Raw genomic sequence first — 24,079 nt, 5'->3', positions numbered from 1 at the left:
TGCACCAACTTGGGTTAAAATAGACCCGCCCTCTCTGTCTATCAACACATTGGTTTGTGAATTGCACCACTATTGGGTTAAACTAAGTGGGTGGGCAGTTACCCAGCATGCAACTGTGCTCCCATACAGATATTTTTTACAAACTTTTCCATTATTTTATGGTTTTAGATAGAGAAAACAACATTGTTTTGTAGATGATCGCAGTGGATGTAGCCCAGTCATAATCCCTAATTAAAAAATATATAAAAAAACAGTTGCTTACAGAAACAGAAACCATGACTAAGATGGTCCAGACTGACACATACAAACAGGTTTGCTGTTCTTTTAATGTGAAGCACCACATAATCTGTTGTGTTCAAAGTTGTGATATATTGCCATGACTAAATGCATAATTTACTCCGCATGCATTATTCCTTGAGTAGATTAAGCATGAAAATTGTCGTTGAAGAAAATGTTGTAAAAAAATGAATACATTTAATGTGAATGAGCGTACAATCCCAACAACAAGGTCACTTTTAAGCCATTTTTGGGTGTTAGATTCCAACCCATCAGCAGTATCACATTAACCCAACAGCAAAGTTACTTTTAACCCATTACTTGGTTGTACAATCCCAACCCAACATGCTGGGTCACAGCCTTAACCCAACCCTGTTGGTCTGCAATAACCCATGTTGGGCTGGTCCAAAACAGTGTTACGTGTTGGGTTACATAAATAACCAACTTGGGTTGTTTTTGACCCAACAATTTTAATATATCTACATAAGAGACACAAGTATGACACTGATATTTACATCATCATCATCATTGATGGACAGTATTTATGATACATATTTATAAATGTGTGGAGTGGAGGTTTGTGCACTTCTATCTGATCTAATCTAAGATCTAAAGCTCCCTGTGGTGATGACTCATTTTATACCATAGAGTTTGACATTAATATGGATTTGACCAGGGACCCCCATTTGAACATATTTGTACCAGGGACCCCCATTTGAACATAATTGTACCAGGGACCCACATTTGAACATTTCACTTTTTTGCGACGGGTTGTGAGCTTGTAGATCTGCTGTTTTTGAATAGCCAACATACAAATGGATAAAGTGGTTCAAATGATTGTGATGCTATGTTAACTAGTTTTCCTGGTACGCAGTCCATGACCCTTGTGGGGTCCCCAGACGCATGGAGGTCACCGAACACCACTCAGGCACGAAACGACCAAAATACGTGCTTACGTGAGCTTGTAGATCTGCTATTTTTTTGAAACCATGAACATTTGTACAAACCTTTGAATGTATATTTTCCAAAACAAACTTTGCTTCTGGGGGTCCCTGGAACAACACATTTTGAGATGGGGGTCCGCAACCAATTACATGTAATTTTGGGGGTCCTTGACATGAAAAAGTTTGAGGACCACTGATTTAGAAGAACGGTTTAGAATAGAAACGGTTCAAAAATAGCAGATCTACAAGCTCTACAAGCTTGTAGATCTGCTATTTTAGGGAGATTTTTTTTTCTTTATAATAATTTGTAAAAAGAAATACGACAAATGTTGTCTTATGGGGGTCCGGGGTCAAAGGTCAAACACATGGGGGTGTTGTCATGACAACGTCAGAGAAACACTGAATCTACAGGAGCTGGAATGTGTGATGTCACTGTGCAGCTGATTACATCATCATTATGATTTCACTGTGATTCACCATGCCCAAATATGGTCTCAAAGTACCCTGGCAGCAGTGGTAACCATGACAACCTGCACTCACTCAAACATGTTGAGTAACCATGGCGACCTGATGTCACCCTCACATAGAGACTCTATCTCTGCTCACACAGACACACTGAACCATGAACCCTGAACCCAGCATAGAGAGGTGCAGTGAATGTGTTGTGGAAGGTGTACAGGTGTGTCAGTGAGTCAGAAGACACTGTGTAGAAGGACAGAGTCCCAGCAGGACAGTCCACAAACACTGCTACTCTGTTGGAGGCCCTAGAGGCCCTGACAGAGAGGTCAGTCTGCTTACTATTGTGTCTGACACTGTAACTGTTACCACGATGACCATCACAGTACAGACTCCAGGACATGTTATTGTCTCCAAGCCTACAGTCATCACCACGTCCTTTCCTGCTGATTCCTCTATTAGTCACTGCTATCCTAACCCCTCCACTGCACTCTACCTCCCAGTAACAGCGTCCAGTCAGACCCTCTGTACACAAAACCTGAGAATACCAATAAAACCTGTCAGGATGTTCAGGATATGATTGATCCTGTCCCCATGTCACCTTCCTGTTGTTCTCAGAGAGAGAGAGGTCTCTGTGTGCTGTGTTTGTGTCCAGAGTGAGACGCTGGAAATCTGATGAGAAAACAACACAGTAAACATTAAATACGGTACATCATTCACTGACTGACTGACTGACAATCAACACACACACACACACACACGCGCACGCACGCACGCACGCACGCACGCACGCACGCACGCACGCACGCACGCACGCACTTGAAATAAGACATGGAAGCACTTTAACCATTATTTTATGCTTTAACTAGGCCTAATGAAAAATAGCAGATGTACAAGCTCACAGCGCGGCACCGCGTGCCGTGCGGCAAGCTTATAGGTCTGCTATGTCTTATTTTATTTGAAGTCATATTTTTAAAAGCGAACATTTGTGACTGGAACAAGATATTTTGAGATGGGGGTCCACGGCCAAACGCGTGTCATTTTGGGGGTCCTTGACATGAAACAGTTTGAGAAGCACAGATTTGGAAGATATTTATAGAATGGGATGAAAATATTGCTGTGAGCTTGTACGTCTGCTATTTTGACCCCTGTGGGTGAAGCGGACGGATGGGGGTCCTCGCAACCTAGTCTGACACCCAGTGACCAAATGACGCTATGAGCTTGTAGATCTGCTATTTTTGAATAGCCAATAGAAAGCAGTATGGTTAAAGTGCATAAAATGTTGCGTGAACTAGTTTACTGGGGACCCCCTGGTAAGCCCGCAAGGACCCCTGTGGGGTCCCCGGAAGAGTAGAGGTCGCCGCCCACTAGTCTGGCACCCAGTAACCAAATGACACACTATTAGCTTGTAGATCTGCAATTTTTAGAATAGCCAATAGATATAAACAAAGTATAAAATGTGGCACAAACTAGTTTACTGGGGACCCCCTGGTGCACAGTCCGTGACCCCTGGGGGTCCGCGGACGCGGGGGGGATTCCCGCCAACTACTCTGGCACCAAATGACCAAATGACACCCTATGGGCTTGTAGATCTGCTATTTTAGCATAGCCAATAGAAAGGTTAAAGTGCATAAAATGTGGTGTGAAGTCTACCACCCATGCTGCTGCATTAGAACCATCACACACACAGTGAAGTCTACCACCATGCTGCTGCATTAGAACCAACACACACACACACACACACACACACACACACACACACACACACACACACACACACACACACACACACACACACACACACACACACACACACACACACACACACACACACACACACACACACACACACACACACAGTGAAGTCTACCACCCATGCTGCTGCATTAGAACCATCACACACACAGTGAAGTCTACCACCCATGCTGCTGCATTAGAACCATCACACACACAGTGAAGTCTACCACCCATGTTGCTGCATTAGAACCATCACACACACAGTGAAGTCTACCACCCATGCTGCTGCATTAGAACCATCACACACACAGTGAAGTCTACCACCCATGCTGCTGCATTAGAACCAGCACACCGTGAAGTCTACCACCCATGCTGCTGCATTAGAACCAGCACACACACAGTGAAGTCTACCACCCATGCTGCTGCATTAGAACCAGCACACAGTGAAGTCTACCACCCATGCTGCTGCATTAGAACCAGCACACACACAGTGAAGTCTACCACCCATGCTGCTGCATTAGAACCAACACACACACAGTGAAGTCTACCACCCATGCTGCTGCATTAGAACCAGCACACACACAGTGAAGTCTACCACCCATGCTGCTGCATTAGAACCAACACACACACAGTGAAGTCTACCACCCATGATGCTGCATTAGAACCAGCACACACAGTGAAGTCTACCACCCATGCTGCTGCATTAGAACCAGCACACACAGTGAAGTCTACCACCCATGCTGCTGCATTAGAACCAGCACACACACAGTGAAGTCTACCACCCATGCTGCTGCATTAGAACCAGCACACACAGTGAAGTCTACCACCCATGCTGCTGCATTAGAACCAGCACACACAGTGAAGTCTACCACCCATGCTGCTGCATTAGAACCAGCACACACAGTGAAGTCTACCACCCATGCTGCTGCATTAGAACCAGCACACACAGTGAAGTCTACCACCCATGCTGCTGCATTAGAACCAGCACACACAGTGAAGTCTACCACCCATGCTGCTGCATTAGAACCAGCACACACAGTGAAGTCTACCACCATGCTGCTGCATTAGAACCAGCACACACAGTGAAGTCTACCACCCATGCTGCTGCATTAGAACCAACACACACAGTGAAGTCTACCACCATGCTGCTGCATTAGAACCAGCACACACAGTGAAGTCTACCACCCATGCTGCTGCATTAGAACCAGCACACACAGTGAAGTCTACCACCCATACTGCTGCATTAGAACCAACACACACAGTGAATTCTACCACCATGCTGCTGCATTAGAACCAGCACACACAGTGAAGTCTACCACCCATGCTGCTGCATTAGAACCAACACACACAGTGAAGTCTACCACCATGCTGCTGCATTAGAACCAGCACACACAGTGAAGTCTACCACCCATGCTGCTGCATTAGAACCAGCACACACAGTGAAGTCTACCACCCATGCTGCTGCATTAGAACCAGCACACACAGTGAAGTCTACCACCATGCTGCTGCATTAGAACCAGCACACACAGTGAAGTCTACCACCATGCTGCTGCATTAGAACCATCACACACAGTGAAGTCTACCACCATGCTGCTGCATTAGAACCATCACACACAGTGAAGTCTACCACCCATGCTGCTGCATTAGAACCAGCACACACAGTGAAGTCTACCACCCATGCTGCTGCATTAGAACCAGCACACACAGTGAAGTCTACCACCCATGCTGCTGCATTAGAACCAGCACACACAGTGAAGTCTACCACCCATGCTGCTGCATTAGAACCAGCACACACAGTGAAGTCTACCACCCATGCTGCTGCATTAGAACCAGCACACACAGTGAAGTCTACCACCCATGCTGCTGCATTAGAACCAGCACACACAGTGAAGTCTACCACCCATGATGCTGCATTAGAACCAGCACACACAGTGAAGTCTACCACCCATGCTGCTGCATTAGAACCAGCACACACAGTGAAGTCTACCACCCATGCTGCTGCATTAGAACCAGCACACACAGTGAAGTCTACCACCCATGCTGCTGCATTAGAACCAGCACACACAGTGAAGTCTACCACCCATGATGCTGCATTAGAACCAGCACACACAGTGAAGTCTACCACCCATGCTGCTGCATTAGAACCAGCACACACAGTGAAGTCTACCACCCATGCTGCTGCATTAGAACCAGCACACACAGTGAAGTCTACCACCCATGCTGCTGCATTAGAACCAGCACACACAGTGAAGTCTACCACCCATGCTGCTGCATTAGAACCAGCACACACAGTGAAGTCTACCACCCATGCTGCTGCATTAGAACCAGCACACACAGTGAAGTCTACCACCCATGCTGCTGCATTAGAACCAGCACACACAGTGAAGTCTACCACCCATGCTGCTGCATTAGAACCAGCACACACAGTGAAGTCTACCACCCATGCTGCTGCATTAGAACCAGCACACACACAGTGAAGTCTACCACCATGCTGCTGCATTAGAACCAGCACACACAGTGAAGTCTACCACCCATGCTGCTGCATTAGAACCAGCACACACAGTGAAGTCTACCACCCATGCTGCTGCATTAGAACCAGCACACACAGTGAAGTCTACCACCCATGCTGCTGCATTAGAACCAGCACACACAGTGAAGTCTACCACCCATGCTGCTGCATTAGAACCAGCACACACACAGTGAAGTCTACCACCCATGCTGCTGCATTAGAACCAGCACACACAGTGAAGTCTACCACCCATGCTGCTGCATTAGAACCAGCACACACAGTGAAGTCTACCACCCATGCTGCTGCATTAGAACCAGCACACACAGTGAAGTCTACCACCCATGCTGCTGCATTAGAACCAGCACACACAGTGAAGTCTACCACCCATGCTGCTGCATTAGAACCAGCACACACACAGTGAAGTCTACCACCCATGCTGCTGCATTAGAACCAGCACACACAGTGAAGTCTACCACCCATGCTGCTGCATTAGAACCAGCACACACAGTGAAGTCTACCACCCATGCTGCTGCATTAGAACCAGCACACACAGTGAAGTCTACCACCCATGCTGCTGCATTAGAACCAGCACACACACAGTGAAGTCTACCACCCATGCTGCTGCATTAGAACCAGCACACACAGTGAAGTCTACCACCCATGCTGCTGCATTAGAACCAGCACACACAGTGAAGTCTACCACCCATGCTGCTGCATTAGAACCAGCACACACAGTGAAGTCTACCACCCATGCTGCTGCATTAGAACCAGCACACACAGTGAAGTCTACCACCCATGCTGCTGCATTAGAACCAGCACACACAGTGAAGTCTACCACCCATGCTGCTGCATTAGAACCAGCACACACAGTGAAGTCTACCACCCATGCTGCTGCATTAGAACCAGCACACACAGTGAAGTCTACCACCCATGATGTTTGAGACCTGCTCCATGCTTACTGCTGAAGTCTACCACCCATGCCTGCTGCACAGTGTTGGGAAAGTTCATTTTCAAAATGAACTACTTCAAGTTCAAGTTCATGTTCAAAACTTCTAAATAGTAGTTCATAATTCTTCATTTTGAATTAAAGTTCATGGTTCCTCAAAATGAACTAACTTAGTTATTTTTTGTTGTTTTTTTAACCATACTATTTTTATACTTTTGGCTATTCAAATGTATTTTTTTTATACATTGCTGCAAGATATTATTTGTCATAATTATTGACACAGCCCATATAGAACCACACATAGCAATTATTCCATCCAACTTAATATTGAGGTGCCCACAATATTTAGGTGCCCAGTGCCCAGTCTTTGTGCACCCTTATTGTGAAGGCAGACGTTTTTAACCGTCGCGTTGGTTAAAATAGCTGATCTACAAGCTCACGTTGTCTCGTGGATGCGATGCATTGTGAGCTTGCAAATCAGCTATTTTGGCATGCAACACACGCCACACGACGAAGTATAGTCAGACTTTACTTGGGTGGGAGACAACGTAATGAGGAGGAGACTCAGCGCTTCATGTAAAGAGAAGCACACAGTATATCAACGTTCGCGAGGTCTGCGAGCCTGTAGCTGAGTGCTATTGGAGCATGTGAATGCAAAGAAAGACGAGAGGACAGGCAACCGCAGACCGCCGCACGAAAGGGCCGACGGGCCGACGAGCGCCGTTCACGGACGTCAGAATGAACGCGTTCGACAATAACGTTCATCAAGCAGAAACAAAGAGCGTTCATTTCACGTTCGCCCAAAAAATGAACGTGTCATTGAACACGTTCGGGTACAACACTGCTGCTGCATTAGAACCATCACACACACAGTGAAGTCTCCCACCCATGCTGCTGCATTAGAACCATCACACACAGTGAAGTCTACCACCCATGCTGCTGCATTAGAACCAGCACACACACAGTGAAGTCTACCACCCATGCCGCTGCATTAGAACCATCACACACACAGTGAAGTCTACCACCCACGCTGCTGCATTAGAACCATCACACACACAGTGAAGTCTACCACCCATGCTGCTGCATTAGAACCAGCTCACACACAGTGAAGTCTACCACCCATGCTGCTGCATTAGAACCAGCACACACAGTGACGTCTACCACCCATGCTGCTGCATTAGAACCAGCACACACACATTGAAGTCTACCACCCATGCTGCTGCATTAGAACCAGCAAACACACAGTGAAGTCTACCACCCATGCTGCTGCATTAGAACCATCACACACAGTGAAGTCTACCACCCATGCTGCTGCATTAGAACCAGCACACACACAGTGAAGTCTACCACCATGCTGCTGCATTAGAACCAGCTCACACACAGTGAAGCCTACCACCCATGCTGCTGCATTAGAACCAGCACACACACAGTGAAGTCTACCACCCATGCTGCTGCATTAGAACCAGCACACACACAGTGAAGTCTACCAGCCATGCTGCTGCATTAGAGCCAGCACACACACAGTGAAGTCTACCACCCATGCTGCTGCATTAGAACCAGCACACACACAGTGAAGTCTACCACCATGCTGCTGCATTAGAACCAGCACACACACAGTGAAGTCTACCACCCATGCTGCTGCATTAGAGCCAGCACACACACAGTGAAGTCTACCACCCATGCTGCTGCATTAGAACCAACACACACAGTGAAGTCTACCACCCATGCTGCTGTATTAGAACCAGCACACACACAGTGAAGTCTACCACCCATGCTGCTGCATTAGAACCAGTACACACAGTGAAGTCTACCACCCATGCTGCTGCATTAGAACCAACACACACACACACAGTGAAGTCTACCACCCATGATGTTGCATTAGAACTAGCACACACACAGTGAAGTCTACCACCCATGCTGCTGCATTAGAACCAGCACACACACAGTGAAGTCTACCACCCATGCTGCTGCATTAGAACCAGCACACACACAGTGAAGTCTACCACCATGCTGCTGCATTAGAACCAGCACACACACAGTGAAGTCTACCACCCATGCTGTTGCATTAGAACCAGCACACACACAGTGAAGTCTACCACCCATGCTGCTGCATTAGAACCAGCACACACAGTGAAGTCTACCACCCATGCTGCTGCATTAGAACCAGCACACACACAGTGAAGTCTACGACCCATGCTGCTGCATTAGAACCAGCACACACACACAGTGAAGTCTACCACCCATGCTGCTGCATTAGAACCATCACACACACAGTGAAGTCTACCACCCATGCTGCTGCATTAGAACCAGCACACACAGTGAAGTCTACCACCCATGATGCTGCATTAGAACCAGCACACACAGTGAAGTCTACCACCCATGCTGCTGCATTAGAACCAGCACACAGTGAAGTCTACCACCCATGATGCTACATTAGAACCATCACACACACAGTGAAGTCTACCACCCATGCTGCTGCATTAGAACCAGCACACAGTGAAGTCTACCACCCATGCTGCTACATTAGAACCATCACACACACACACACAGTGAAGTCTACCACCCATGCTGCTGCATTAGAACCATCACACACACAGTGAAGTCTACCAGCCATGCTGCTGCATTAGAACCAGCACACACACAGTGAAGTCTACCACCCATGCTGCTGCATTAGAACCAGCACACAGTGAAGTCTACCACCCATGCTGCTACATTAGAACCATCACACACACAGTGAAGTCTACCACCCATGCTGCTGCATTAGAACCAGCACACAGTGAAGTCTACCACCCATGCTGCTACATTAGAACCATCACACACACAGTGAAGTCTACCAGCCATGCTGCTGCATTAGAACCATCACACACACAGTGAAGTCTACCACCCATTGCTGCTGCATTAGAACCAGTATACAGTGAAGTCTACCACCCTTGCTGCTGCATTAGAACCATCACACACAGTGAAGTCTACCACCCATGCTGCTGCATTAGAACCAGCACACACAGTGAAGTCTACCACCCATGCTGCTGCATTAGAACCAGCACACACAGTGAAGTCTACCACCCATGCTGCTGCATTAGAACTAGCACACACACAGTGAAGTCTACCACCCATACTGCTGCATTAGAACCAGTACACATACAGTGAAGTCTACCAGCCATGCTGCTGCTGCATTAGAACCATCACACACACAGTGAAGTCTACCACCCATGCTGCTGCATTAGAACCAGTACACATACAGTGAAGTCTACCACCCATGCTGCTGCATTAGAACCATATACAGTGAAGTCTACCACCATGCTGCTGCATTAGAACCAGTACACATACAGTGAAGTCTACCACCATGCTGCTGCATTAGAACCAGTACACATACAGTGAAGTCTACCAGCCATGCTGCTGCATTAGAACCATCACACACACAGTGAAGTCTACCACCCATGCTGCTGCATTAGAACCAGTACACATACAGTGAAGTCTACCACCCATGCTGCTGCATTAGAACCAACACACACAGTGAAGTCTACCACCCATGCTGCTGCATTAGAACCATCACACACAGTGAAGTCTACCACCCATGCTGCTGCATTAGAACCATCACACACACAGTGAAGTCTACCACCCATGCTGCTGCATTAGAACCAACACACACACAGTGAAGTCTACCACCCATGCTGCTGCATTAGAACCATCACACACAGTGAAGTCTACCACCCATGCTGCTGCATTAGAACTAGGCCTGTCACGATTTAATAAACCCACGATTCGATTCGAATCACAATTCAAGGTTGACGATTCACAATGTCACAATTTTTTCACAATTTTTTCAACAAATTTAGTTTCCAGAGAAATTACCCAAAAAAATCCACAATTCTTACAATTCCAGTATTTTTTTTGCTTTTAACAATACTGTTTTCTCTTATGCTCTTTTCAATACAGTAGAACTATCAAATGACAAAAAACAACAATAACATTTCAGTTCACTTGTCTTCTCTTACAAGGAATCCTGTATGTTTTAGATGTTCTCGTATCCTCTATACAGTAGCAAATAGCAAATGACAGATAGTGTAAACTTATCAATTCTTAAATGTCAAATCCTGTTCTTTTTTTAAACAACACTCTTACACTTTTTTCAATACTGTATCAAAGAATGCATTTTTTTGTGGTACATATCAAGCCAACTGTACTGTAAGCCAGGCACAAACTAAGGCATAATAACAACTCTTACCCTCTTTTCAAAATCAATAATTCATCAAAGTCAAGACCTAGTGTCTCATTGTGGATAGACTGTTCAAAGTCCCTGACTTTCTAACACACCATTCCACCAGCTTATATATTGAATGTGTCAATTCTTGTTTACCATTCCACCGGCTTATATATTGACTGTGTCAATTCTTGTTTTCACTAGAAACGTTGTTTCCACATTGTAACCAGTGGCAGAGACATGCATCTGTACGTAGCATTGTTGTTGTTAGCCCTTAGCACTGATTAGTGCTATGCTCTGTAGCAGCAAAGTAATGACACAGCACTCAACTAACTGCTCTCTTTGTCAATCGAAATCGCGGAGCTCTGCTCTGCAGCCCAATGGAGGCACGCTGGCAGCTGTGAGTGGGTCTGGGTGAGCCTTCCTACTGTAGCTGCCGCTGCCTGTGTCTGCCTGACGTTAGACGTTGAACACACAGAGACGTTGAAGACAGAATGGAGATTAAGTCGAGGGCGACCTCTGGTGGTCGAATCGCGATTCGTTTTAAAAAAAATCGATTTTCACCGTCCCCCAATAAAATCGATTTAAATCGATTTTTTCGTAAATCGTGACAGGCCTAATTAGAACCAGCACACACACACAGTGAAGTCTACCACCCATGCTGCTGCATTAGAACCAGCTCACACACAGTGAAGTCTACCACCCATGCTGCTGCATTAGAACCAGCACACACACAGTGAAGTCTACCACCCATGCTGCTGCATTAGAACCATCACACACACAGTGAAGTCTACCACCCATGCTGCTGCATTAGAACCAGCACACAGTGAAGTCTACCACCCATGCTGCTGCATTAGAACCATCACACACAGTGAAGTCTACCACCCATGCTGCTGCATTAGAACCAGCACACACACAGTGAAGTCTACCACCCATGCTGCTGCATTAGAACCAGCACACACACAGTGAAGTCTACCACCCATGCTGCTGCATTAGAACCAGCACACACACAGTGAAGTCTACCACCCATGATGCTGCATTAGAACCAGCTCACACACAGTGAAGTCTACCACCCATGATGCTGCATTAGAACCAGCTCACACACAGTGAAGTCTACCACCCATGCTGCTGCATTAGAACCAGCACACACACAGTGAAGTCTACCACCCATGATGCTGCATTAGAACCAGCTCACACACAGTGAAGTCTACCACCCATGATGCTGCATTAGAACCAGCTCACACACAGTGAAGTCTACCACCATGCTGCTGCATTAGAACCAGCTCACACACAGTGAAGTCTACCACCCATGCTGCTGCATTAGAACCAGCTCACACACAGTGAAGTCTACCACCCATGCTGCTGCATTAGAACCAGCTCACACACAGTGAAGTCTACCACCCATGCTGCTGCATTAGAACCAGCTCACACACAGTGAAGTCTACCACCATGATGCTGCATTAGAACCAGCACACACACAGTGCCAGACCGGACGCTGCCACAGCGCTCATCATCACATGTTGAAGCCCCACCACCAATTCACCGTTTGTCAGCCTTCTGATTGGTCCCTGAGACTCCCTGACTGGCCAACCAGAAAAAATCATTCACTTTTTGCTACCGGGGGTGGAGTTGTGCAGTGGGAGAACGTTGCTTCAGTCTTTCACCACGGTGCGCACTGTGGAGCGTCTTCCCTTTTTATTAATATCACCTAGATGTTTTTCCTTTGGTACTTTAAATAGCAATAATGAGGCAATGAAAATACCCCCTCCCCCCATTCACTGCCACTATAAAAACAATCTGCCCTGGGTAATTTGTACCGCTTAGTAACAGAGCAGAATGGGGCGGGATTTGACAAACAGTGAATTTAGCCTTGCTGAATAAACCAATCGCAACTCCGCCCCTCCAAACGCTGTCTCCGCCTCGACCTCCGACTACTATCACAGCCGCCTCTATTGGGCTCATTCACTTCAATGTTAATACAGCGGATTTTTACACATTAAATATTAATTCTGTTTTGGACCCAAAGCTTCACAATCTCTTCCAAATCTGTCAACAAGGCCTGGCATGCATTGAAAAAATATGCAGGGTTACACGAGAATTAAAACAAAACGACAGAGGAATATAAGGACGTAACAGAGTGGAATAAGGCAACTGACTCAGATCGATTTAAATATGAATACACTGTATTGGCTAAAACGCCATGACCCATGACTACAACACCTTATTTGTTATGTTAAATAGCTACTGAAGAAGCCTCATGTAGGCTGAATGAACAGCCTACAACGTGAAGTGTTTCAGCTCTGCCTTGGCATAGGCTGCAGTGGAGGCTATGGGCAGGGGCGTCACAAGGGGGGGGAAGTGGGACTGAATTACTAGGGCCCAAGGTGGAAGGGCCTTAATTATTTTATACTTATATTGTACTTTTCAAACATACTTTACAAATTCAAAACCTGTCAGGATGTTACACATTTTGAGCTTTTAGATCTGCGATTTTTGTCTAATTTTTAAATATAAACGATCTAAAAGCTCACAACGCATGGTGAGCTTGTAGATCGGTTGTTTTGGAAATAAAGCCAATCTACAAGCCCTCTGGTCCATATAATGGAATCTCTGCCATCCTGGATTCCAGCATCAACATGTCAACTCAGTCAAATGTGAGCATTCTTTAATAGAAAACATGTTTTATTAGCCTGTTATTTGGTGGTGTGTTTAAACTTAGTCTTGCTGGTGTTAAGGACCAGGCCAAGAGCAGAGAAACCTGAATTCCCTGGAAGCTCTCCTGAAGAGTTTTCAGAACAGCATCTGGGGAGGAGCCAACCAAGCATACAACAGTGTATAAAATGTTAATGTGTGATATTGACACAGACAGACAGACAGATACTCACATCTGGTGATGAGTTGAGGATTAAGCCAATCTTCTCCTCCATGTTTCACTCTAAGTGAGGAAAAACATATTATGTTCAATCTGATTAACCAAATACTAGGGCTGTCAATCAATTAAAATATTTAATCTGAATATCAAGACCTCCAACGGAAACAAGACCGCAAGGGCTTTTTTTGTTCCTACTGGGCTATATCTGTGTTTTTTTTTTTTTACTGCACTTTTACTGTTCTTCATTTTTGTTAAATACAATTAATCACATGATTATGATCAACATGGCAGCAGACAAATGCTGGCTTTATGCAAATGAAAGTTAATTATTATTGGAACAATGACAACTACAGTCCAGAATCTTCAAGTAACAAAAGGTGTGAATGGGAGAAAAAAGCTGAAATGATAAACTCAAGCCCAACAAATAACAGATGGGCATATTTATTTAGTAACATTGCAGTAATGATTACTAATGATCTGGCTTTTATTGTGAAGGTGTCTTTACTTGGGAGATAATAAGCTATATGAGCCTTTTTTCAGTGTCATGTTATGTTTAATCAAACTACATGTTATGTTTAATCAAACTACATGTTATGTTTAATCAAACTACATGTTATGTTTAATCAAACTACATGTTATGTTTAATCAAACTACAACAATACGTTTACCTCAGAGTTTGGAATGGACCACGGTTCAAACACCACAGTGCATTAATTACACATCAAAACAAATTGTGCCGTTAAAAGGAATGTGCATCAACTCTTTATTATCGCGTTAACTTTGACAGCCCTACTAAATACACAAATACAGTAAGTACACATCTATGTGTGACTTTGTGTCAGAGTGAATACTCTGTTCAGAGACACATGAGGGAAACACTGCACATTCAGTGCACTAACATGGACACAGCTCAAGTCTACTCACTTGCAGTTCTCCAGGACTGGAACATTCACCATCATGTTGGAACTCAGGTCCAGCTCTCTTAGGGAGGGATGAGAGCTTACAGCTGAGACCAGAAGTTCACAGCTTCTCTCTGACAAGTAGCAGTCAGCCAGTCTGAACGAAGAATGAAACACCAGATTGATTGATTGATTGATTGATAATCATATTTAAACTGGGGACCCCCTGACAAGCACTTGGAACAATGCCTCGCAGTGAGCTTGTAGATCTGCTATTTTGACATTGTTTGCCTTTTCCTTCTGTAATATTTGACAATTTGGCCATTTGTTTTTTAAATGGTCATTACATAAGCCATTACATTTTACCTCTTGAAATGTGCATATACCCTGTATAGACTTATACTGTATGTTGCACATTAAGCTAATCATCTGGGGACCCCACAACATAATTTGGGGACCCCCTTGGGGTCACATGTTGAAAATAGCTGATCTACAAGCTCACAAGTGTTGTTTCATCAACTCACTGTGAGCTTGTAGATCAGCTATTTTAGATGTGCAATCCTGTTGTATGATGACGTATCTTTGCCTTAAAGGGATATTACACTTTCAAACATGTTTAGGGTCATTTTAACGTCTACTCAGGCACATAATAGGCTTTGGTTATCATGACATCAAGCTTAGTAATACATTCTCATCACATCATTCATATTATATTCACACAATACAGTACATAATAAAAAATAAATATCTAAATAAACTGGGTAAATTCATCTTACCGTAGAATCTCCAGCCTACAGTGCAGACTCTTCAGTCCTTCACAGAGCAGCTCCACTTGTCCTGAGTCGTTCAGGTTGTTTTCACTGAGGTCCAATTCTCTCAAATGGGAAGGATTAGAGCTGAGAGCTGAAGCCACAACTTTAACCTCTTTCTGCCCGAGGTTACAGCCAACAAGTCTGTAAATGCAGATTAAATAAAAGATTATCAAAACAAATTACACACAGTTCACCGTCATGGAAGTTAAATATTTCCTATCTAGTTATCCAGACATAAAAAGTATTTAGCAGAGCATTCAGTCTCTCTATTTCTCATCCCTGTCTCCTCAAGCTGGGCCACAGTTGCAGGCTTTGATCTGGCTTCGCGGCGGAGCACCGACACGTTAGTTTGCATTTCCCCCAATATTATAACATTTAATAAGCTACAATATAGAGGTTATGTGAAGAGACAAGAGACAGAACCAGGAAATACAAGTGATGCTCCCACACAGAGCATCACAGGTACAGAGATAGCAAATATCCAATGAGGTGCAAATAGTTTTTTTTTCCCTTTTTTCTTTTTTAACACCACAAATAAACAAATAAAAATAAAACTGACGAAAACTTTTCGACAACTAACTTTTCTCAATGACAAAACTAAATAAAAACTAAGATATGGTGACTAAAACTATAACCAGTGGCATCAGTTCAGCAAAATTTAGGGTATGGCAAAGATGGGAGTCGTCATGGAAAAGAGGCTTTACATTTTGTATAACACGGTTCTACTGTGAAAATAGCAGATCTACATGCTCACTCATGGCAGCTGCATACCCCTGCCATACCCAATTGACGCCCCTGACTATGACTAAATATACTTACTATTTCCTCAACAAAACTGTTAGGCAGGGACTAGTGGAGAAGAGATCCAGAACTAAAAGACAAGTCATTTTTCGTTTAGTTAGGGTTAGGGTTAGGCAGATGTCACTCTCTCAGAAAGTAGCAGATCTACATGCTCTCAACTTGTGGTGCTTCGACATGTTGTGAGTTGTAGATCTGTTATTTTCAGCACACAGCGGAGTAAAAATTTCAACACTATCACGGCCCGCCAAAAAGCAATTTAGTCGACTAAATGTCAACTATAGTTTTATGGTATTTAGTCAAATAAAACCAGACTAAAACTTTTCAGCTGACTATTACTAAAACTAAATTAGGGCTGTCTTCAAGTCGGGGGGTTTAATGCGAGTCGTTGACGACCATACACTATATAAAACCAGTAAGACTCTCTAATCGGGAGATAAGTGATCGCCAGGTCGGCAACCTCATGGTGGCGCTAGAAGAGGGGCATGTGAGAAATGAGGGGTGGAGGTTGTGATTTGTGAAAGTGTGGAGGAGGCTTCACTTCCACTCATCCAAAGACCTCCTTTGCCCCAAACTGTATGACGGGAGCATTTGCAAATCGTGGGAGTCAACAGTCTGGCCACGTGAGACTACATGACTACTAACCGAGCCTTCCTGCAGTTCCTCACAGCTGGGATCAGTCTCCTTCGCCCCTCATCTGATGTGTTGTATTTGTCCAGGTCCAACTCATCCAGAACCTCCTCTGATGTCTGCAGTATGACGGCCAGAGCTGAACACAGGGTCTCAGACAGTTTCTCTGTTCTGTTCTCTGACTTCAGGTACTGTTGGATCTCCTGATGTAATGAGTGGTCGTTTATCTCCATCAAACACTGGAGGATGTTGAAGATGTTGATACATCTGTCAGGAGAGGCATCTTTTAGCAACTCCCTCAGGTTGTTGGTGGCTTTCTGGATCTCCCATGGACTGCTCTTTGTCTGTTGCAATAGGCTTCGCAACAGATTCCGGGTTGACTCCACAGAGAGGCCATGAAGGAAGCGGACAAAGAGGTCCAAGTGGACATTTTTACTCTCCATGGATTTCTTCATAGCAGCTTTTGGGAAGTCAGAGAGGGAATATACAGCATCTCCCAGGAATGTCTCCAGGACCTTCATGTTCCTCCCTGTTAAACTCTGGAAATCTGATGAGAAAACAACACAGACCCACACGCACACACGCACGCACACACGCGCACACACACACGCACACACACACACACACACACACACACACACACACACACACACACACACACACACACACACACACACACACACACACACACACACACACACACACACACACACACACACACACACACACACACACACTAGGTCAAAGGTCAAGTTTATTAATTATTGACAGTTCAAGTGATTAAATATCTGAAAACTCAAATTTACACAAATCCAAAAATACACTTATGGAAACATATGGAATCTATGACAAGGTTGTGGGGGTCCCTGCACCGTCTCTCTCTCAACTAAGTGGTCCTTGGCATGAAAATGTTGAAGATCCCTGCAATAGTTTATGAAATGTTAAAGATGTGGTGCCATAGTTTTCTACTTTTTCTGGTTTTCATGTGACTAGGAGGTTGACAGTACTTCATTAGACCCCCTGGTGTGGTTGTTATGAGCAATTATGTATTCCCTTTGTATTTGGGTTTCTTCCTGGAGGATGAAACCTTGGGGGTCAAATGTGCCAATCCAAAAAGAGCGATTAACTGGCACAATATAATCGAACCCACCCACGCACCTCCCCTCTTCATCATTTCATTATATTAGTACAACCTTTGTGGGCAGGGAAACGCCAGGTTGCTCTATGCTCTGTGCCCAGATGCTGCTGACAGCTATCAAACATTTCACACTTTACCAGTTGACACTGACAAATGAGATCAATGGTTGAATTGTGTTTATAAAGACAGGTTGATTCCCTCAGCCCTCTCCCCCTTCGTGTGTGTATTTTTTTTTTTTTTTTTTTTCCCATGATCACTGCTTCACTATCCAACACAATTAAACTTGGGATTTGCTACATTTTTCATAAGAATAAGAAAATTGGACATTGCCGACCCGACGGGACCCACTCGAGTTACACTGTTTGGGCATAGATTGAGGCTAGAGCCAGTTGACGTGCTTTTGAATTGCCTATACACGCAACACTTATCAGCTATGGACATGAAGTACTCCTAGGTGAAAATAAATATAATTTTGAGGAAATAGAATGGTGGAGATGGCTCCAATGAATATACAAAATGAGAGCACAGTTTTTAAAGCCTATATCCCATAGGCTACAAGTTGTAGGTGTTGATTGAGTGCCATATCAAACCTTGTTCTTAAACCTTTTCATGTAAACTAAAACCAAATTAAAATGTAGAGTTGTAAGAAAAAGGGGGAAGAATCCCCAAGATAAATTGAAAACAGTGAATAGCTAAATCAGTGTAACCAGATTAATCCAATTATGCATTTGAAAATAGCAGATCTACAATCGTGTCACATGAGCTTGTAGATCTGCTATTTTCAAATAGCCAATCTGTATATAGGTTTCAACTGGTTACACTGACTTTGACACTAAACTAATTTTGCTGTGGACCCTTTGGAACTCCCTCAAGGACCCCTGGGGGTCCCCAGACCCCAGGTTTACAATCACTGTTCTAGAGCATTTAGTAAACAACTGGGAAGAGCCATGGGCAGTACTGTCATGAGAATGAGGAGGGATTAGGACAGGTGGGTGGTCTTGTTGTAGGAGGCGGAGGGACTGGTTCAGGTGGGTGGTGCTAAGGTGAAAACCAGGTGAACTGGTGGGTGTGACAGATACTCACATCTGGTAATGAATTGAGGATTAAGCCAATCTTCTCCTCCATGTTTCACTCTGCAGGAAGTAGAACAACAATGCATCAATGTCTCAGTGTCTAACACAACGTCTCCACTAGCTGACACTACAGTGTTTCTCCTATCATTAGGCTATTTAAGCGGCGCCTTTCTGATACGGCGACGTGAGGCGGGACTACGGCTGCTATGACGTAATCGCCGTTGCGGTCCAAACCGTTAAGCTCACAGCCGGCGGCGTCGGAACCAACCATACACAACGCCACCGCCTGGCGGTGGTAAAACACCCCTTCCACTGACAGCTGTGGTTCTCATGGTGACGTGTCTATGCCACACGTGTTGAACATAAATACGGACAGAAACAAAGACAACACTCAAAAGATGCCTGCTGATCGCATATACAGTGTGTGTGTGTGTGTGTGTGTGTGTGTGTGTGTGTGTGTGTGTGTGTGTGTGTGTGTGTGTGTGCGTGTGCGCTATATGATGCGTGTGTCAGTGGCACACACAGCTCTGGTCCAAAGCGTCAGCTCCCTATGACAGGCGACGGGCTCTAAGACTAGACCAGGATATCTGTACCCCTACGAGGGCTCAACTTCAATCAATATAAACTAAACTACTTAACTACTCACCAAACCAAAGGTAGTTTTGCGTTGTTGAAATTCTATTCTCCGCGGTGGGCAACCTCTCAGCACCCCACCCACTCTGTAAAATACATTATTTTTGGCATGAAATAAAACGCATCCAACTCAACCGCCGCTTATTCCTGGGTTGTGTCTGCGGTGGTTCGAAGTGGGTGTGTTTTATTTCAAGACAAAAATTATGTATTTTACAGAGTGGGTTTGGTGCTGTTAGGTTGCCCACCGCGGAGAATAGACGTTCAACAACGAAAAGCGACCTTTGGATGGGTGAGTAGCGAAGTGGTTTAGTTTATTGTGACTGAAGTTGATGCCTCGTAGGGGCTGAGAAATCCTGTTCTAGTCTTTGAGTTGGCCGACTGAGCTAGATGGGGACAGCTCGCGGCAGAGCTTATTCATTCAACATGCTGTGTGGAAAAGTGTAGCCTATCTTACTTTCGCACAGTTAGTAAATTCATTTATCCCAGATAATATAATGACAGGCCTAACAATAATACTAATAATAACACACTTTATTTATATAGCAGCAACTTTCATACAGAGACTGCAGCTCAAAGTGCTTCACATGTAAAGAACAAACATCACGATTGCTTCACAAAAAAGGAGAAAAGCAGTAATAACAATACAGTGTAATTATAAGCCGAGATCATGCAAAAAATGCGTCCACAGTAGTAAAATCAATCAGCTGATCTCGACGTTGTGAGCGCTACGTGAAGAGGTGCCTTCTGCCGTTGTAGAACTGACTGCTACGGCAGCGAGGTTTATACATCGAGCACCGATTCATTTCCGTTCGCCGTAGCCGTCGTCCACAACGTCTCTGCTTAAATAGCCTATTATCTTGGTCCTGCAGCCCATCCAGACATGTAGTACTCATTGCTGCCCAGTTTGGATCTCAACTCCTCCTCAGACTCCACCTTAACCTCTAGAGAACTCCACTCTCCTTTTATCCCTTCTTGATGCAACTTTACTATGCAGATTTATCTTGGATAGGCTATGTCTTGTTATTTCTCAACCACAAGTACTAGTTTCTTTGAGGCACTAAACTGTTCTCTCTGCAGTCTAGTCAAGTTATTATTTACACTTTGCAGGGTGTAAATAATGGCAGGGACACATTTCTACATGTTCTAACTCTGGTCCATAGCGTTAGAAGGAGTTATCCTTAACGCTATGTCACCGATGAGCCCTTGCACTCACAGCCACGGTAGCCCAGCCTGCTCAGCCTCTCATATGTAGTCTTTAAAAAAAAGACTTTAGCTACTCACAAAAAACAAAGACGGATCTGAGGTTGAAAGCCTACTTTCCTTAGTGAGTTAAGGAGAACTCCTTCTAACACTAAGGACCAGAGCTCAAGCCCAACAGATGGACATATTGATTTACTAACTTTAACATTGCAGTAATGATTACTAACAATTAGGCTTTTATTGTGAAGGCAAATGTTTCTGAACGTCTCACATCCTGCAAGTTTCCGCAAGTGGAAATATCCAATCTGCAAAATCACACCTTGCATGCTTGCAGATCAGCTAGTTTTGGCATACAACACGTCTTACGACAAAGTCTAAAGGCCTGTCCATACTGTCACCGACTGAGTTGGGAAAGCTGCAAAAAGTTTGGTGGTCGGAGACAGCATGGACAGCCCTTTAGTCAGGCTTTACTTTGGAGATAATAAGCTACGAGTTTGTTTTCGTGGCATGTTACTTTTAATCAAATTACAACACGTTTACCTTATGTTATGTTAAACCAAACACGTTTGGAGTGGACCACGGCACTTGGAGTGGACCACGTTTCAAACACCACAGTGCGCTAATCACACGTTAAAAGGAATGGCCGCTAACTCGTTATTATCGAGTTAACTTTGACAGCCCTACTAAATACACAAATATGTACACATCTATTTGTGACTTTGTGTCAGAGTGAATACTCTGTTCAGAGACACATGAGGGAAACTCTGCACATTCAGTGCACTAACATGAACACAGCTCAAGTCTACTCACTTGCAGTTCTCCAGGACTGGAACATTCACCATCATGTTGGAGCTCAGGTCCAGCTCTCTTAGGGAGGGATGAGAGCTTACAGCTGAGACCAGAAGTTCACAGCATCTCTCTGACAAGTTGCAGTGAGCCAGTCTGAATGAAGAATGAAACACCAGATTGATTGATTATCATATTTGAACTGGGGAGGGGACCCCACCCTGACAAGCACTTGGAACAATGCCTCGCAGTGAGCTTGTAGATCGGCTATTTCAGAATGTTTGCCGCTTCCTTCCAGAATATTTGACAATTTGGTCAATTTGGTTAAGGTCAATAAAGTGTACCTTTATAAATGTGCAGATACCCTGTATACACTGTGTGTTGCACATTAAGCTGGGGACGCCCAAAAATAGTTTTGGGACCCTCTTGGGGTCACACGTTCAAAATAGCAAATATACAAGCTCACATGAGCTTTGTGTCCTCGACACGTTGTGAGCTTGTAGATCAGTTATTTTTATGCACAATCCTGTTGTATGAAGAAGTAGCGTATACATTTGCCTTAAAGGGATATTACACTTTCAAACATGGTTGGGGTCATTTTAACGTCTACTCAGGCACATAGGCTTGGGTTATCATGATATCAAGCTTATTAATACATTCTCACCACAGCATTCATATTACATTCACATAATACAGTACATAGGCCTATTACAGAAGTGATCAATATAAATCGGGTAAATGTATCTTACCGTAGAATCTCCAGTCTACAGTGCATACTCTTCAGTCCTTCACAGAGCAGCTCCAGTAGTCCTGAGTCATTCAGGTCGTTTTCACTGAGGTCCAATTCTCTCAAATGGGAAGGATTAGAGCTGAGAGCTGAAGCCACAACTTCAACCTCTGTCTGTCCGAGGTCACAGCCAACAAGTCTGTAAATGCATATTAAATAAGAGATTATCAAAACAAATTATACACTGTTCACTGTCATGGGATTTAAATAAAAGATCTAATATCTAGTTATCCAGACATGAACAGTATTTAGCGGAGTAGAGTGTGGAATAAACTACACCGCTTGACAGCACAGAATGACTGTACGGAGGAAGATAAAACCTTTTATATTAAAGCTTTCGACCAGCAGTTAAAGGTGTGAAATGAAGACTGAACTACATTGTATATTTACTGCCTAATCTGTGTAAAAGCTTTACAAACAAGCTGCTAGAGACCAGCAATCAGTCTCTCTATTTCTCATCCCTGTCTCCTCAAGCTGGGCCACAGCTGCAGGCTTTGATCTGGCTTCGAGGCGGAGCACCGACACACATATATTGTTTATAAGTTGTCCATAGATGAAGGCACATTTGATTTGGTGGAATTCATCATCTGATGATCCTGAGATGCACAAATCAAGGCTTTACACAGCCTGTCATGAATCAGACGTGGCTCTTTATTTAGAAGCAAACCTATAGTAAAGAATATAGCAGAAATGTAAAGAGCTGAGTGAAAGAGACCCACTGAAAATAATAATGATCTGGTCCATTTTGAGCAGTGCATACCACGCCTACATTTGGCTTTGTGTGTATGTCCGTCCGGACAGACGTTGTAATTAACTCATAAAAGGCACCACTGACTTCACGCTGGGTGTGATTTTTATTTTAAGTTCCACTACTGAGTGTCAGTGGGTTCAAACCACTGGTCTGGTGGGTTCAACCAGCAGGGATTTTACACTCTTAGTTTAGTTAGTGTGGTTGCCATAGCAACACACTATTGTATTCACTCAGAGAATGTTTTCCCAGCAAAGTGAAGCTGTGTTTTGTAAACTTTCTGAGTAATGTTATCCAGGTTGGACGACTGAACAACAGAAAGGTGAAGCTTTTAGTCATGCTTCACTTGACATCACAGTATCTAAATGACATCACAGTATCTAATATAAATGACATCACAGTATCTAATATAAATGATGTCACAGTATCTAATATGAATGACACCACAGTATCTAATATAAAAGGTAAGACAGAATTAATTTCCCAGAGGATTCCTCGTGACTCGCGTCACAGCAACCACACTTGCAATTTCCCTGAATTTCATCTCTCTATTTTTTTCTCTGCTTTGTTGTGAACTTTGCACGTACACACAATACCACCAGTCACTATTAGTTTCTAGTTAAAGACATGTTAA

The 24,079-nt window shown here is 44.2% G+C and overlaps 1 protein-coding gene across 1 annotated transcript in view; it reads right to left on the bottom strand.

The window, feature by feature from the left end:
• Positions 1–1,812: 1,812 nt before the first annotated feature.
• The window catches only part of LOC308293223 (protein NLRC3-like), a gene marked incomplete at its 3' end in the record, with an annotated part of 115,702 nt that continues 93,435 nt past the window's right edge, over positions 1,813–24,079 (bottom strand). Inside the window, exons 4-8 of the mRNA XM_080735659.1 lie at positions 17,104–17,232; positions 14,866–14,906; positions 13,955–14,004; positions 2,032–2,348; positions 1,813–1,941 (exon numbers count right to left, since the gene is read on the bottom strand). Of these exons, the coding sequence (XP_080591785.1) occupies positions 1,813–1,941; positions 2,032–2,348; positions 13,955–14,004; positions 14,866–14,906; positions 17,104–17,232 (666 nt within the window). The remainder of the gene's footprint in view (positions 1,942–2,031; positions 2,349–13,954; positions 14,005–14,865; positions 14,907–17,103; positions 17,233–24,079) is intronic.

This window comes from Nannobrachium achirus (genome assembly GCF_963921795.1).
Source record: "Nannobrachium achirus genome assembly, chromosome: 10".
Taxonomy (NCBI): domain Eukaryota; kingdom Metazoa; phylum Chordata; class Actinopteri; order Myctophiformes; family Myctophidae; genus Nannobrachium; species Nannobrachium achirus.
The sequence above is the reverse complement of the archived record's forward strand: the minus strand, read 5'-3'. Positions and strand labels throughout refer to the sequence as shown.